At 49.4% G+C, this 13,889-nt stretch overlaps 4 protein-coding genes across 4 annotated transcripts; 3 read left to right on the forward strand and 1 right to left on the reverse strand.

Moving 5' to 3' along the window:
- Positions 1-71: 71 nt before the first annotated feature.
- NFIA_067730 (DNA polymerase epsilon catalytic subunit POL2) lies at positions 72-6,880 on the forward strand (the record flags this gene model as incomplete). Its single annotated transcript, XM_001263502.1, has 3 exons — positions 72-679; positions 742-881; positions 936-6,880. The coding sequence occupies 3 exons, from the start codon at positions 72-74 to the stop codon at positions 6,878-6,880; spliced, it is 6,693 nt and encodes a 2,230-aa protein (XP_001263503.1).
- Positions 6,881-7,729: 849 nt separating this feature from the next.
- Positions 7,730-9,126, forward strand: NFIA_067740 (serine/threonine-protein kinase; the record flags this gene model as incomplete). The annotated part of the gene is made up of 4 exons (XM_001263503.1): positions 7,730-7,909; positions 7,996-8,086; positions 8,150-8,480; positions 8,544-9,126. 4 exons carry the CDS (start codon positions 7,730-7,732, stop codon positions 9,124-9,126), a joined length of 1,185 nt encoding a protein of 394 aa, XP_001263504.1.
- An 885-nt stretch (positions 9,127-10,011) lies between these two features.
- Positions 10,012-11,162, forward strand: NFIA_067750 (AMMECR1 domain-containing protein; the record flags this gene model as incomplete). The annotated part of the gene is made up of 2 exons (XM_001263504.1): positions 10,012-10,625; positions 10,688-11,162. 2 exons carry the CDS (start codon positions 10,012-10,014, stop codon positions 11,160-11,162), a joined length of 1,089 nt encoding a protein of 362 aa, XP_001263505.1.
- A 647-nt stretch (positions 11,163-11,809) lies between these two features.
- Positions 11,810-13,784, reverse strand: NFIA_067760 (putative regulatory factor Sgt1; the record flags this gene model as incomplete). Its single annotated transcript, XM_001263505.1, has 3 exons — positions 11,810-13,192; positions 13,255-13,454; positions 13,520-13,784. The coding sequence occupies 3 exons, from the start codon at positions 13,782-13,784 to the stop codon at positions 11,810-11,812; spliced, it is 1,848 nt and encodes a 615-aa protein (XP_001263506.1).
- Positions 13,785-13,889: the final 105 nt, after the last annotated feature.

Genomic DNA, 13,889 nt, shown 5'->3' on the forward strand with positions numbered 1-13,889 from the left:
TTCCATGCTCATCAACGATCTATTTGTTTGATAATTGATATTCGGTCCCAACCGCGGGCCTCGCCGCCGCTATGCCTACGCGACAACCCAGCAAGTATGGCAACAAGTTCCGGTCCAGTTCTGCGAGCTTCAAGCCCAAACGTACAAAGACAGTCGAATTTTCGTCGTTAAGGTCGACCGAAGCTACGTCCCAAGATGAGAAATTCGAGGCGGTTCGACTGGCGAACAGCATCGACGAAGCCTTGGGTTTCCCGCGCTTCGAATCCGGCGAGAAGAGGGTCGGCTGGCTCATCAATATGCATAGCACCTCGATAGAAGATCCGAATGTTCCTGGAGGACGTGCTGGGGTGGATTACTATTTTTTGGAGGATGGAGGTGGTAGCTTCAAGGCGACGGTGGAGTACGATCCGTACTTTCTCCTCGCTGTGAAGAAAGGTCATGAAGCGGAAGTCGAAGAATGGTGCCGGAGGATGTTCGAGGGACTGATCAAGAAGATAAAAAGGATAAAGAAGGAGGATCTCCAGTTGCCGAACCATTTACTCGGGCATCGTCGAACGTTCCTTCAGCTCAACTTTGCAAATGTGAGCCATCTACTGGACGTTCGTAAGACGCTGCTTCCACTGGCAGAGAAGAACAAGAAAAATGTGAATGTAATGGATACTTATGCAGAGATTTCCAGGTTTGTTTTGTCCCGAGGAGCGATATGGTTCTGTTGACTTGATATGAAGCTAATCCTTCCAGCGCAAATGCCGGATTCGATCTCTTTGATGATGAACTGATTAACGAGTCACGACCTAACGGCAATATGAATGCGAGTGATTATATTATTGATATTCGAGAATATGATGTTCCCTACCATGTTCGGGTGGCAATCGACAAAGGTGGGCAACTAACTCTCCATATTTGGCAATAAACAACGACTGACAGACCCAAAGATATCCGAATTGGAAAATGGTACACCGTTGAAGCGAAGCACGGTGTTATCTCCTTGACCTGCCTAGAAGAACGACTTCAGCGTGCTGATCCAGTGATTCTCGCCTTCGATATCGAAACGACAAAATTACCGCTGAAGTTCCCCGATTCTGTGATCGACCAGATAATGATGATTTCCTACATGATTGATGGCCAAGGATTTCTGATAACGAATCGAGAGATAGTGTCCGAAGATATTAACGATTTTGAGTATACACCCAAGCCCGAGTACAGCGGGCCATTTATGATTTTCAACGAGCCTAATGAGCGAAGCGTCATCGAGCGCTTTTTCGAGCACATCAAAGAAGCAAAGCCGACGGTCATTGCCACATACAACGGTGACTTTTTCGATTGGCCATTCGTCGAAGCTAGAGCGAGCGTGCTTGGAATTGACATGTACAAGGAGATCGGCTTTCGCAAAAACAGCGAGGATATCTACCAAAGCGACCACTGTGTGCATATGGATTGCTTTGCCTGGGTGAACCGTGACAGTTACCTTCCTCAAGGAAGCCGTGGTTTGAAAGCTGTCACTGTTGCGAAGCTTGGTTACGACCCTGACGAGCTTGATCCAGAGCTGATGACTCCTTATGCAAGCGAACGCCCCCAAACTTTGGCTGAATACTCAGTTTCAGATGCCGTGGCGACATATTATCTGTATATGAAATACGTGCACCCGTTCATCTTCTCGCTTTGTACAATCATTCCACTCAACCCTGATGACACGCTGCGGAAAGGAACCGGAACACTCTGTGAAATGCTGCTAATGGTGCAAGCATACAAGGGCGAAATTGTACTTCCAAACAAGCACAAAGATCCCCCGGAGTCGTTCTACGAGGGCCATCTTCTGGAATCAGAGACCTATGTCGGTGGTCACGTCGAAAGTATCGAAGCAGGTGTATTTCGAAGCGATATCCCTGTCACATTCAATATCGATACCACTGCTATTGACGAACTACTCCGAGATCTCGATGCGGCATTGAAATTTAGTATTGAGGTCGAAGAGAAGAAATCCATGGACGATGTGGTAAATTATGAGGAAGTCAAGGCACAGATCGCAGAACGCTTGGTCAATCTCAGGGAGAAGCCACACAGGGACGAGGTCCCTTCCATTTACCACTTGGACGTTGCTTCCATGTATCCCAATATCATGATCACCAACCGATTGCAACCGGACTCCATGATCCAGGAATCTGATTGCGCTGCTTGCGACTTCAACAGGCCTGGGAAGACGTGTGACCGGAGATTACCGTGGGCTTGGCGTGGTGAGTTCCTACCAGCCAAGCGGGACGAATACAACATGATCAGACAAGCTGTTGCAAATGAGCGGTTCCCTGGGCGAACTAAGAACAGCCCGATGAGGTCCTTTGGCGAGATGAGCGTCGAGGAACAAGCTGCCATTATCAAGAAGCGCCTTCAAGATTATAGCAAAAAGATTTATCACAAGATTCATGATAGCAAAACCATTGTGCGCGAGGCAATCATCTGCCAACGTGAGAATCCTTTCTATGTGGACACTGTTCGCAGCTTTCGTGATCGACGGTACGATTTCAAAGGAAAGCAGAAAGTCTGGAAAGGGAAGACTGAAGCCCTCAAAGCAGCAGGTGCTTCTGCTGCGGAGGTTGAAGAAGCAAAGAAGATGATTGTGCTGTTCGACTCATTACAACTTGCCCACAAAGTCATCTTGAACAGTTTTTATGGTTATGTCATGAGAAAGGGATCTCGGTGGTACTCGATGGAAATGGCCGGTGTGACGTGTCTTACTGGCGCTCATATTATCCAAATGGCAAGAGAGCTCGTTGAACGTATCGGCCGGCCACTGGAACTCGACACCGACGGTATTTGGTGTATGCTCCCAGGAAGTTTTCCCGAGGATTTCTCGTTCACTCTGAAGAACGGCAAGAAGCTTGGTATATCATATCCCTGCGTCATGCTAAATCACCTCGTGCATGGCAAATACACCAATCACCAGTACCAGACACTTGTCGACCCGAAGACGTTCCGATATGAAACGCATAGCGACAACTCTATCTTCTTTGAAGTCGATGGCCCTTACAAAGCGATGATCCTCCCCACGTCGAAAGAAGAAGATAAGAACTTGAAGAAGCGCTATGCTGTTTTCAATCATGATGGATCCTTGGCTGAATTGAAGGGCTTCGAAGTCAAGCGAAGGGGAGAGCTGAAGTTGATTAAGATATTTCAGACTCAAATCTTCCGCTTCTTTTTGGAAGGATCCACCCTGGAAGAAACATATGCTGCTGTCGCTCGAGTCGCTGATAGATGGCTAGATGTCCTCTATGAACATGGCGCAACACTGGCTGATGAGGAGCTTATTGAACTCATTTCTGAAAATAGGAGCATGACAAAGACTCTGGAAGAATATGGGAATCAGAAGTCAACATCCATCACGACGGCACGGCGGTTAGCAGAATTCCTGGGAGAGCAGATGGTGAAGGACAAGGGTCTCAACTGCAAGTACATCATCTCTGCGAAGCCAAGGAACACACCTGTCACCGAGCGAGCCATTCCAGTGACGATATTCTCAGCGGAAGAGCCAGTCAAACGATTCTTTTTGAGGAAATGGTTGAAAGACGATCCCGGAGATATGGATCCTCGAAGCGTCATCGATTGGGACTATTACCTCGAGCGATTGGGCTCCGTTGTACAGAAACTGATCACCATTCCCGCTGCTCTTCAGAAAGTCCGCAATCCAGTCCCCCGAGTAGCCCACCCTGACTGGCTCCAACGGCGGATCAATATGAAGGAGGACAAGTTCAAGCAGACAAAGATGACCGATATGTTTGGGAAGACAGAAAAGAACCCACTTTCCGACATCTCAACAAACATCCTGGATCATCGTGTCCAGCATCACGGCGACATTGGGGAAGCTGTTGCGAATTCGACGCAGAAACTGAAGTCGTCACCGAACGGCAAGATCTCACAGAAAAGAAAACACCCTGAGGGTCTGACAAAGACCTTGCTTGATCCTTTTGCCAGCCTTCCAGCCAAAATGCCTTCGTTGAACGACGACTACGTTGAATTCTTGAAGTATCAGAAGCAAAAATGGAAAATTCAGAAGCAAGCTCGAGCTCGCCGTCGCCAGCTCTTCGGAGAACGCGTAAACGTGGCAACTGATTCTTTAAGCAATCTCTTCAGGAATCAAGCAGAGCTGCTGTACATTAATACGTGGCAAGTTCTTCAGCTCTGTGAAACAGGTAGACCTGGCATTGTCCGGGCATTCGTCTTGATTGACCGGAAAGTCCATGCCCTTACAGTCAAGGTTCCCAGACAGATCTACGTCAATCTGAAACGGGACTCTCTGCCAGATGTTGATGTTCCAGACTGTGAGGTGGAAAAGGTCAATCACACTTTGCCCAACGGACATCCTTCGGTTCATCTATTCAAATTGACATTGTCCGAAGACACATACCTGCGAGAAACAGACAAAATAGACGCTCTTCTCCAACACCCCAGCATCGAAGGAGTCTACGAGAAAAACATCCCTCTGAGTGTCCGCGCTGTTTTAAAGCTGGGCAGTGTATGCACCTTCGATGAAGAACAACGCGGAGTTCTTGGTGAGGGATTAGATCGAGGATTCAATCTCTCGACGTTATGCCATACAACTCCTGATGAACCTTATCTTCTGAACTCACCCTTGGTTTACCATTACCTCTACCATGTCCTCTCGGGTGATAGGCAGATATTCGCTTTGTTTTCGACCACAAAGAGCGAAGCACACATTGTTATCCTCAATCGCACGAGGGATGTTCAAGGCCTGCCGAACGTTGACAAGATATACACAGAGCTTCGTGCGCGCACAATGGAAAATATGGGAGGAGACCAGTCCCAGAACGCGTTCGAATATCAGGAGAAGATTCATTTCAAGACCACCCAAGTGACGACTAGGAGGAAGGCGTATCTGGAGATTGGAGACTTGATCAAGAAACTCAAAGGCGAAGAAACTCAGCCCGCCATCATGGTCATACAATCCCATCAAAGACACCGCCTGTGCCATGATATTCCCATCTTGAAAGAGTACCCGGTTCTTCCGGTAAAGCCCGAAGTGTCGGATATGGACCTTCCACCTTTGGGCTGGCAATCATTTATTGCTAAGCGACTGGTGACGCACTACTTGTATCTTGCTTCTTGGATTCAACACTTGACCATGCTGGCTAGATATGGTGACGTACCTCTTTGCAATCTCGAGAATGACGATCCTCGGTATCTCATTGATATCTCATATGCAAGACGACTCCAACAAAACAATGTTGTCCTCTGGTGGTCTAATGGTCCAAGACCTGATCACGCGGGTTACGAGAAAGACGATGTTACAGGCCCCCTGGAGAGAGTTTCGATGCCGTCAGTCAACGTGCCCAGCGCATATAACACTGTCTGCATTGAATTGGAGGTTCGTAACCTCTCAATTAACACCATTTTGACCTCCTCGATCATCAATGAAATGGAGGGGGCAGACACTCTTCTGGCATCGTCAGAGCCCTCAGCGGACGCAAATGGCTCTGGCGTTCTCTACTCGGAGAAGGCATTTGCTTCAGCTGGCGCCGTCGTGCTCCGCGAAATGGTGAAGCATTGGTGGTCAGAGGCTTGTGAAGGGAATAATATGGCCGATATTATGGTGCAGCATTTGATTCGATGGGTTGAGAGCCCGGTTTCATGTCTCTATGATCGATCATTGCACAATTATGTGCGCATGCTGTCCAGGAAATCATTTCAGCGGCTCATGGCTGAGTTCAGGCGTGTCGGTTCAAATGTCATATTTGCGAGCCCTACCCGTCTTTTGCTCCAGACTACGAAGACAGAGGTGGGAAACGCATATGCATATAGCCAATATGTCCTGAAGTCCATCCGCGCGAATCCGTCATTCCATTTTATCGATCTTGAGATCAAAGAGTACTGGGATTATCTCGTTTGGTACGACGAATACAATTATGGTGGCAAGGGATGCCGAGAAGTAACCGGATCGGAGGACCAGGAGCTCGAGACTGTGATGCATTGGCAGCTTAGTCGCTTTCTACCAGCTCCCATGCAAACGATTTTCCATGATTGGGTTGTGGAGTATATCGAACTCATGCATGTTCTCAAACGGCCCGATTCTGATGATTCATCTACACCTCGTCTTACACAGATTCCAATTGGGCACCATAATGAAGATAATGACGAAATTACGTCAATCCTGGCGGAAAAGTTCTCAAAGCCTCTCAAGAAGCAGATCTCCGGCCTCATTCGGCGTCAACGAGATGAACTGCTTCATCCGGAGCTGGCATCCGACTACGTCTTCCCCGTCCTTCCTGGAGTCCTAGTGGATCCCAACAACGACAAGCGCAACCCTGTTCTTGAACTCGTCAAATTGTTGATGCAGGTTTTGAGTCTGTCGAAGACCACAACTCTAGAGACTCGGCTGCTGCGTCGGGAGCTCTTAGCGATGTTCGAAGTACGTGAGTTCAGCAAAGAAGGCCGGTTCGAGAATCCAGGGGCAAGTCTGAAGCTTCCTGAGCTTTCCTGCAATGCCTGCTGTCTGATCCGTGATTTGGACCTGTGCCGGGACGAAGATGTGCTCCCAGAGATCGGGTCAGACCCAAACAAAGCAGCGCCCAAGCCTTGGCGGTGCCCTTTCTGCCAAACAGAGTACGATCGACTAGCACAGGAAGAGGCCCTCATCGGCCAAGTTCAGGGATTGATTGTCGGTTGGCAGACACAGGACCTCAAATGCTCCAAGTGCGGGGGTCTCAAGATCAGCGATTTCATGGAACATTGCTCATGCAGTGGTCACTGGGTGGAAACAATGGACCGAAAAGAGGTGGAGAAGAAGCTTCTTCTTTTGAACAGCGTAGCCAAATTTCATGGCTTGAAGCTCCTGGAAAGTGTTGTGCAGGGTGTCCTTGAGCAAATGTAATGCTTTTCTCCTATTTCTCCCTATCCCTTATGTTTTCTGTTGACTGTTGACTGTTCAAACTATATACTCTGTGTTGGCTATACCAGGGCATTGCGGGGCGTGATAGGGTCATTTGGAAAGGCGTTCTTACACCTCAGGCAATAGTGATCTAATTAGCGATCAATAATATGTTAACACTCCGGTAGAGTATCTCTGGGCTTGAAGTTGCATAAATTGTGAGATCAATTGACTGAAGTAAGAAGATTCACCGCATAAGTTTCTCTCTGAATTGTGCAGTCCACACTTCCATAAGCCGTAGTGGACCGCCGATGTGCTGAAAGTTAATCACGTTGTCAGCTGAACCTACAGATATCAGTTCAAAGCTTCTCTTCCATTCCCCAAGGCCCTCTGGCTTATCGCAAAGTCCTCAAATTCCTAAAGAGGCCTACTTCGCATATCTTGGTTCGAATAAAAGCTACAGATACTTAATTACAGGTCTCGCGAGAAGCCCTATTCTTTGTGATACATCTATTGTACTCCGTAACCCCGCAATTACTTTCAGAGGTGCGAAACAGCCCACCGATTGCGATAAGAAAGCTTTTACCAACAACACCCACACCTCATCTTGGCCGTGGGTTTGGAAGGCTTCTTGTCTTAGCGGATAGGTTTCTGGGAGTCCATGCAGTGATTGCTTTTCGGTTAGTACTCTCGCTTGTTTCTCGGTCTACTGTTCTGACACTTCTCACAATCGACCAGTCATAATAATATCAGCGCCCGTCCTCTTTGATTGCGCCGAAGAAAGCTTCTGACAAACCGTCCTACTGGTTTCCTTACATCTGTCATCCGGATCGCGGTACGGTTTTACGCTCGATGGCCTCGCAAACGCAGACGGGTCAACGACCCAAGGTCCAGCCTTGCCGGTACAAGACTGGGAAAACACTCGGAGCTGGCTCCTACTCAGTGGTGAAGGAATGCGTACACATCGATACTGGTCGCTACTACGCAGCGAAAGTGATTAATAAGCGGTTAATGGCCGGTCGTGAGCACATGGTATTTACCTCTGAACCTGAAACGCGGCCTCTAAGGTCAGCATGGACATCGAGCGGGGGCTGATGTGTGGCATGGTATAATGACAGGTTAGGAATGAGATTGCGGTGCTGAAGAGAGTCTCCATGGGTCATCAGAACATTCTGACTCTAGTTGATTACTTCGAGACCATGAACAATCGTATGGCTACCCCTGCTGCTCGGTCCAGGTTCTCAGTCTGACAGTGTCTTTGTGATGTTACAGTATACCTCGTCACAGAGCTTGCTCTGGGTGGAGAGCTGTTTGACCGCATCTGTCGTAAAGGCAGCTATTACGAGTCCGACGCGGCTGACCTCATCCGTGCGGTCCTCTCCGCGGTGGCTTATTTGCACGATCATGGTATTGTGCATCGTGATTTGAAACCTGAGAACCTGCTGTTCCGGACACCGGAGGACAATGCGGATCTGCTAATTGCGGACTTTGGCCTGTCCAGGATCATGGACGAGGAGCAGTTCCATGTCCTCACCACGACCTGTGGCACGCCAGGTTATATGGCTCCTGAGATCTTCAAGAAGAGTGGACATGGAAAACCAGTGTACGTTTGTGTCCGTTTCTTACATCTCCCCAATCTGAATTCTATGACTGACTTTCCGGTAAGGGACATCTGGGCCATTGGTGTCATCACTTACTTCCTCCTCTGCGGCTACACTCCCTTCGATCGTGACTCCAACCTGGAAGAGATGCAGGCCATCCTTGCAGCCGACTATTCTTTCACGCCTCTCGAGTACTGGCGGGGTGTTTCCCAATCAGCCCGAGACTTCATCAAGCGTTGTCTGACAGTCGACCCCAAGGCCCGAATGACTGCCCATGAAGCCCTTCAGCATCCCTGGATCAACCCGCCCTATGATCTCAATGATGACGGTGGCTCGGGCGAGGACTTGTTGCCCACAGTCAAGAAGAACTTCAATGCTCGTCGAACGCTGCACAAAGCCATCGATACTGTCCGCGCCATCAACAAGCTCCGCGAGGGAGGAGGACTCATGATGGATGGTGTCATGAGCCTTGATCCCAAGCCGGAGCATGTCAATGGCAACGAGGTTACCGAGGAGCAACATGATGGACGGATGGAGATTGACAGCCGCGGCGACGCGCGTGGGCAAACTGAGGAGCAGATTCGGGAGCAGGAGCGAAGGGTCAAGGAAACTGTGGCTGGATTGTGGAGTAGGTCCGCGAAGAAATGAAACAGCTTCGCGACTTGCTCAACACCAGAATCTGTGGGCGGCCACTGTGCTCATTGGGGGTTTTACGGGCTCTACGTGGGAAAATACCATCGACGTTTTGAACTTTGCATTTTGTTGATACGCATGTCTAGTCGGATACCAAACATTATACCTCTCTAGGTTGCGTCGCTCTTACTTCACGACTGTGTTCATAGCATGTGAGCCGTTAGCAAACGATCAACAGGTCTCAGAAATATATATGCGCAGTGGGGCCTGCTCATCTGCAAACCTCCAAAAAGCTAGACTCTTCACTATGTTTTCGGGCAAAATCTCTGCAAGAAGGCAAAGCTGTGGCAATAGATTAGGGGAAAGATCCCAACTAGTGGCAGATTCTTGAATCTGAAGAGTGGTTTAGCTACCAAACATTGTATCCACATGAATAGCAAAAGTTATAGTGGAGTTGCTGGGATGTCTAGATCCAATAAGGGATTGTAAATATCACATGACGTTCTGATCATCTGATAAGGGAGTCTTATCACGTGTTATCTTATCGGGCATTTGCCCTCTTCCCCTCCTTCGCTGACCTCTCCCTCTACTCACTCTCCCTACAGCCGATCAACAGCTGAGTGACTTGCTTTCCGTGTCCTCAGTGCTGTTATCTATAGCAGTTCCGATACCCACCTCTGACCACAGCACGCTGAGCCCATGTGAAACATTATCGAGACTGCGTTCGCCAAGGTACCTAGAAGTGGGTAGTTTCCTGGTGGACCGAGCCATTTACTCCTGGTAACTGTCTCCTGCTCTTCCTTTGCAAGCTGGCCGACAGTTACCAATCCTTGAAGCCAGTGGATTGCTTTTGCAGAAGTGAGGGTTGAACGGAGTTTACATTGCTTTGGACATCGCAAGATGGCAAGTCCAGCCCATTGCATCTACTGCTTTGAGTGCCTTGCTGCCTCTTATAAACGCCATGAGCCCATCGATCTTGCAGCTGTTGAGGAGCTGTGGGAGCGATACGAGCAGTCCAAAAAGCCTGCGTCTCTTCAGGACATTAATAACACTGTTTCTCAAAGGGATAGTGCCGACCTTGGACGGGAGGTCGTAGTGGAGGAGGAGGAGGAGGACGATGACGATGATGCTGACGAGGAACTCGACACAACGCAGCGCAGCTCCATGAAGTCGAAGAGTAGCCGTCCACACTCTATCAAGCTGCCCAGTGTCAGTCGCCTTCAAAGCCAATTGTCTTCGGACTCCTCGAGCGTCTCTACTACTCCGTCAGTCATGTCCACCAATTCATCTCGCTCGATTCTATCCAGCTCCACTGCCGCCACGACCCCGATTTCAGAATCTACGCAACCTGAGATGGCAGAGATGCGGCAACAAAGGTTAAAAAACCAACGTTATCCATTGTTTGTGACGTGGAATACTCTGTCGAAGAACGGCCACAAGTCCCTCCGTGGATGTATTGGTACATTCGATGCGCAGGAGCTCGCTGAAGGCCTCAGAGCCTATGCTCTTACTTCGTACGTATCCTTTGCTTGAACGAAGTCCTCGTTGGTTTCTCGAGGCTAACACTGAAACACAGCGCGTTCGAGGATTCTCGTTTCACTCCGATCCCACAGTCGCTTCTACCATCATTATCATGTTCGCTGACTCTGCTCGGTTCCTTTGAGCCCTGCACCAATGCTCTGGATTGGATACTTGGTGTGCATGGTATCCGCATATCTTTCATTCACCGCGGCCGGCGCTATGGCGCCACTTATTTGCCCGATGTAGCCCTAGAGCAAGGTTGGACGAAAGAGGAAACCCTGGAAAGCCTGATGCGGAAAGCTGGCTGGGACGGAGTGACCACGGGGGGTGTTGCACGGCGGCTCTTAAGAGGAAGCAGCAACAGCGGCCACTCTGGCTCCAGCAAGCCATGGGAGCAGGTCTCAGACTTTCGCGTCGTGAAATATCAGGGTCTCAAGGCTAGTGCCAGCTATGCGGAATGGCAAGAATGGCGGGAATGGGTCATGTCCGTGAAGGACGGGAGCGCAGAATTGTTGTGCCCGACCACTTGATGATCCACTTACGATTGGTACGATCTACCTCACGAATGCGGTGTCTGCGCTGGCAGACATTCGCTAATGATGAGTTTCACCGAAATAATGAGCAATGTGTTTTATGAGGATCTTGATAAAGGCGCCTTTTAGCTATTTTTGGTTTTGGAAGTATCGAGGGTCGCTACGATTTATATACTATAAAAATATATCTTCCCTCTGATGGCGATTCCTTTTGGAGTGAGTTGGGACAGTCTCCAAACTTACAATTCTCATCCCAAATACTCGATGGCCACTCACAACACGTTAGTAGCGTCTGTGGAGGTGACTGAAGAACGCGCGAGTTGCCATAGAACTCTTGAGGAGTAGTCGAGAGGAAGCCTTGGACTGGCCTTGTCTGGGCCGCAAGTTGCAGGAATGACCGGGGAGGATATATGAGCGCCAACGTCACTGCGGATGAGTGGTGCGGCACGCACTGTGCATGAGATACACGAATATAGCTAGCAGCCGAAGTAATGACCGGCTTGTTCCCAGGCGACCCAGGCGGTGCAGATTCTGCGGTACGGTTGAGTACAACGACGCAGGGATTCAATGGCCGTCTGTGTAATGGCGGTGGTTGTAGTAACCAGTAAAGTGCCTCAAGAGTATAGGTGAAATAGCTCAGGATTTCACCGCGGCCTGTCGTCTTTAGGCACTGGCAGATTCATCATTGACAGCATGTTCCCTGCTGGGCCTGGAGCGCCAGCTTGGCCCTCTAGACTTTGCAGTAGGTTTTTGGCAAGATTGATATCGATATCGTCGTCGTCTTCAACGATTTCCTCACTCTGTTCAGTTTCATCACCGGGTTCCTTTTGTGATGCATTTGATATTGCTTGCTTTCCAGTTGAGGACTTCTTCGGACGATTTAGGTCGAGGACGCCCGTGTCTCTCAGCTCCGCTTCCATCTGAGCGGAAAGCTTCTGTATTTCTTCCAAGTCGTCTTCGGATTCGGAGTCCAACTCTTCAATTCGACCGCGTGGAGCCGACGGTTGCCTGGACGCCCCCTGAAGGACAGGCCCAGAGGGCGGCAAGCCCATCATTTCTTTCATCATCCGTGAAAACTCTTCTTCATCGAAAGATACCTCTTTATCTTCGCCTTCGTCACTCACTTCATCATCGATGTCATCGTCAATGTCCGAATCCGAGCCGAAATCATCAATGAAATCGGCGCCTTCAAATCCGGCAGATTCGTCGTTCAAGAATTTCTCGAACTGAGCCACGATGCGTTGAAGATTCTCTTGCGCGTTGGCGTCCCCAAATGCGCCCTTGGCCTGTCCGTCGCTGGCCTTGCCCTTGCCCCTGCCCTTCAGCTCCCGGTCGAGATCCTCAAAACTGATGTCCAGCCATTTTTCATCGTCCTGTCTCTTATCCCATCCGGAGATCTCTTCATCCGTAGGTAATTTCTCATCTCCAGAATCCACATCTTCCAATAGAAGCTTCATTTCTCTCACAGAGGCCTTGTCTTGGTTCTGAGGATCGGTGAGGAGCATTTCAAAACCACACGAAAGTTTCATGCCTACTTCCGCCCGGTCGAATGCAATTCGGTCATCTTTCGGAGGAAGCTTTCCAACCCAGGACTTAGGTGCCGGAAAATCTTGACTCTTGAGCTGTGCATAACCGACGCGTGTAAACCGTACGCTGACGGTGACAAAATCCTCCGGTTTGAAGATGAACGTGCTAGCGTCTTTGGATCTGAGAGGTCGCAGCGCGATGGGATCTCGTAGATAAAAAGCCTCTACCGCTGCCGAAATATAGGCTGGCTTTTGGTGGAGGAGAAATGCGACCTTTCGCGGAATGGTTACGAGCGCTGAGTGGAGGTTCTCGCTGATCTGTTTGGGATAGTTCCGTAAACGATAGAAAGCTTCTTCTTGGATCATTGTAGAGCGCAAGAGTCGTTTGGGTTCCTCCTTAATTATACTTCTTGAGTCTGCAAGCGACAGCTTCTCAGTGACCTTCCGTCCTCTATCGTTCTTCGGTTTGATGATGACAAGTTCTCCTTGGTGTATCCATACCTGTGCAGTTCGTCAGCCATCGACTATGATATGAGCATCTTTGCACAAGTCATGCTACTCACTCTATTGTCCGCTATTTCCGGTTCAAGCCAGGAGGGCAGAGCGCCAGCCGCCTCAACGAGCAAAAACTGGCCGTCACTGTCGACCACCTTAACCCAAATATCCTGGTGCTTCTTTGTCAATTCGCGCAGGAGATAGACAATCACCCATTCATCTTCGATAGAGTCTCCGTAATTTGTGCGCCCTCGTAGCGCCATGATGCCTGTTAACCAAGGTGTTAGCATACGAGAGTCGGCGCAGAGTTTCGAGTGCGCAGACTACGCTCACCATCTTCCTTCGTGATCTCCAACTTGAAGCCTTCCCGCTGCCATATATAATCCTTCAGATATTCTTTCGTCAAATCAGCTGCGCTCCGTTGCACCTCCACCAACCGTGACCTTGTCTCTGTCGTCTCATCGTTGACGGCGGGGGCGGGGTTGGTGGGGATATAGTAAATGGAATATTCGACCGCATCGTCAGGGAGTTCTGGCTTAGGGATGGGATGAAAAGTGGATTTGAACCATTCAAGGTCTTCTTGAGACATGGGCGCCATCTTATATAACTGAGCAACTCTGATGCGCCAGATGAGATCTGCTGCTCGAGAAAAGAGAGGAAAGGGTCACTTCCCTTGACTGCGGCCGGAGAAAATGATAAAATA

Source organism: Aspergillus fischeri, genomic scaffold, assembly GCF_000149645.3.
Source record: "Aspergillus fischeri NRRL 181 1099437636252 genomic scaffold, whole genome shotgun sequence".
Classification (NCBI taxonomy): domain Eukaryota; kingdom Fungi; phylum Ascomycota; class Eurotiomycetes; order Eurotiales; family Aspergillaceae; genus Aspergillus; species Aspergillus fischeri.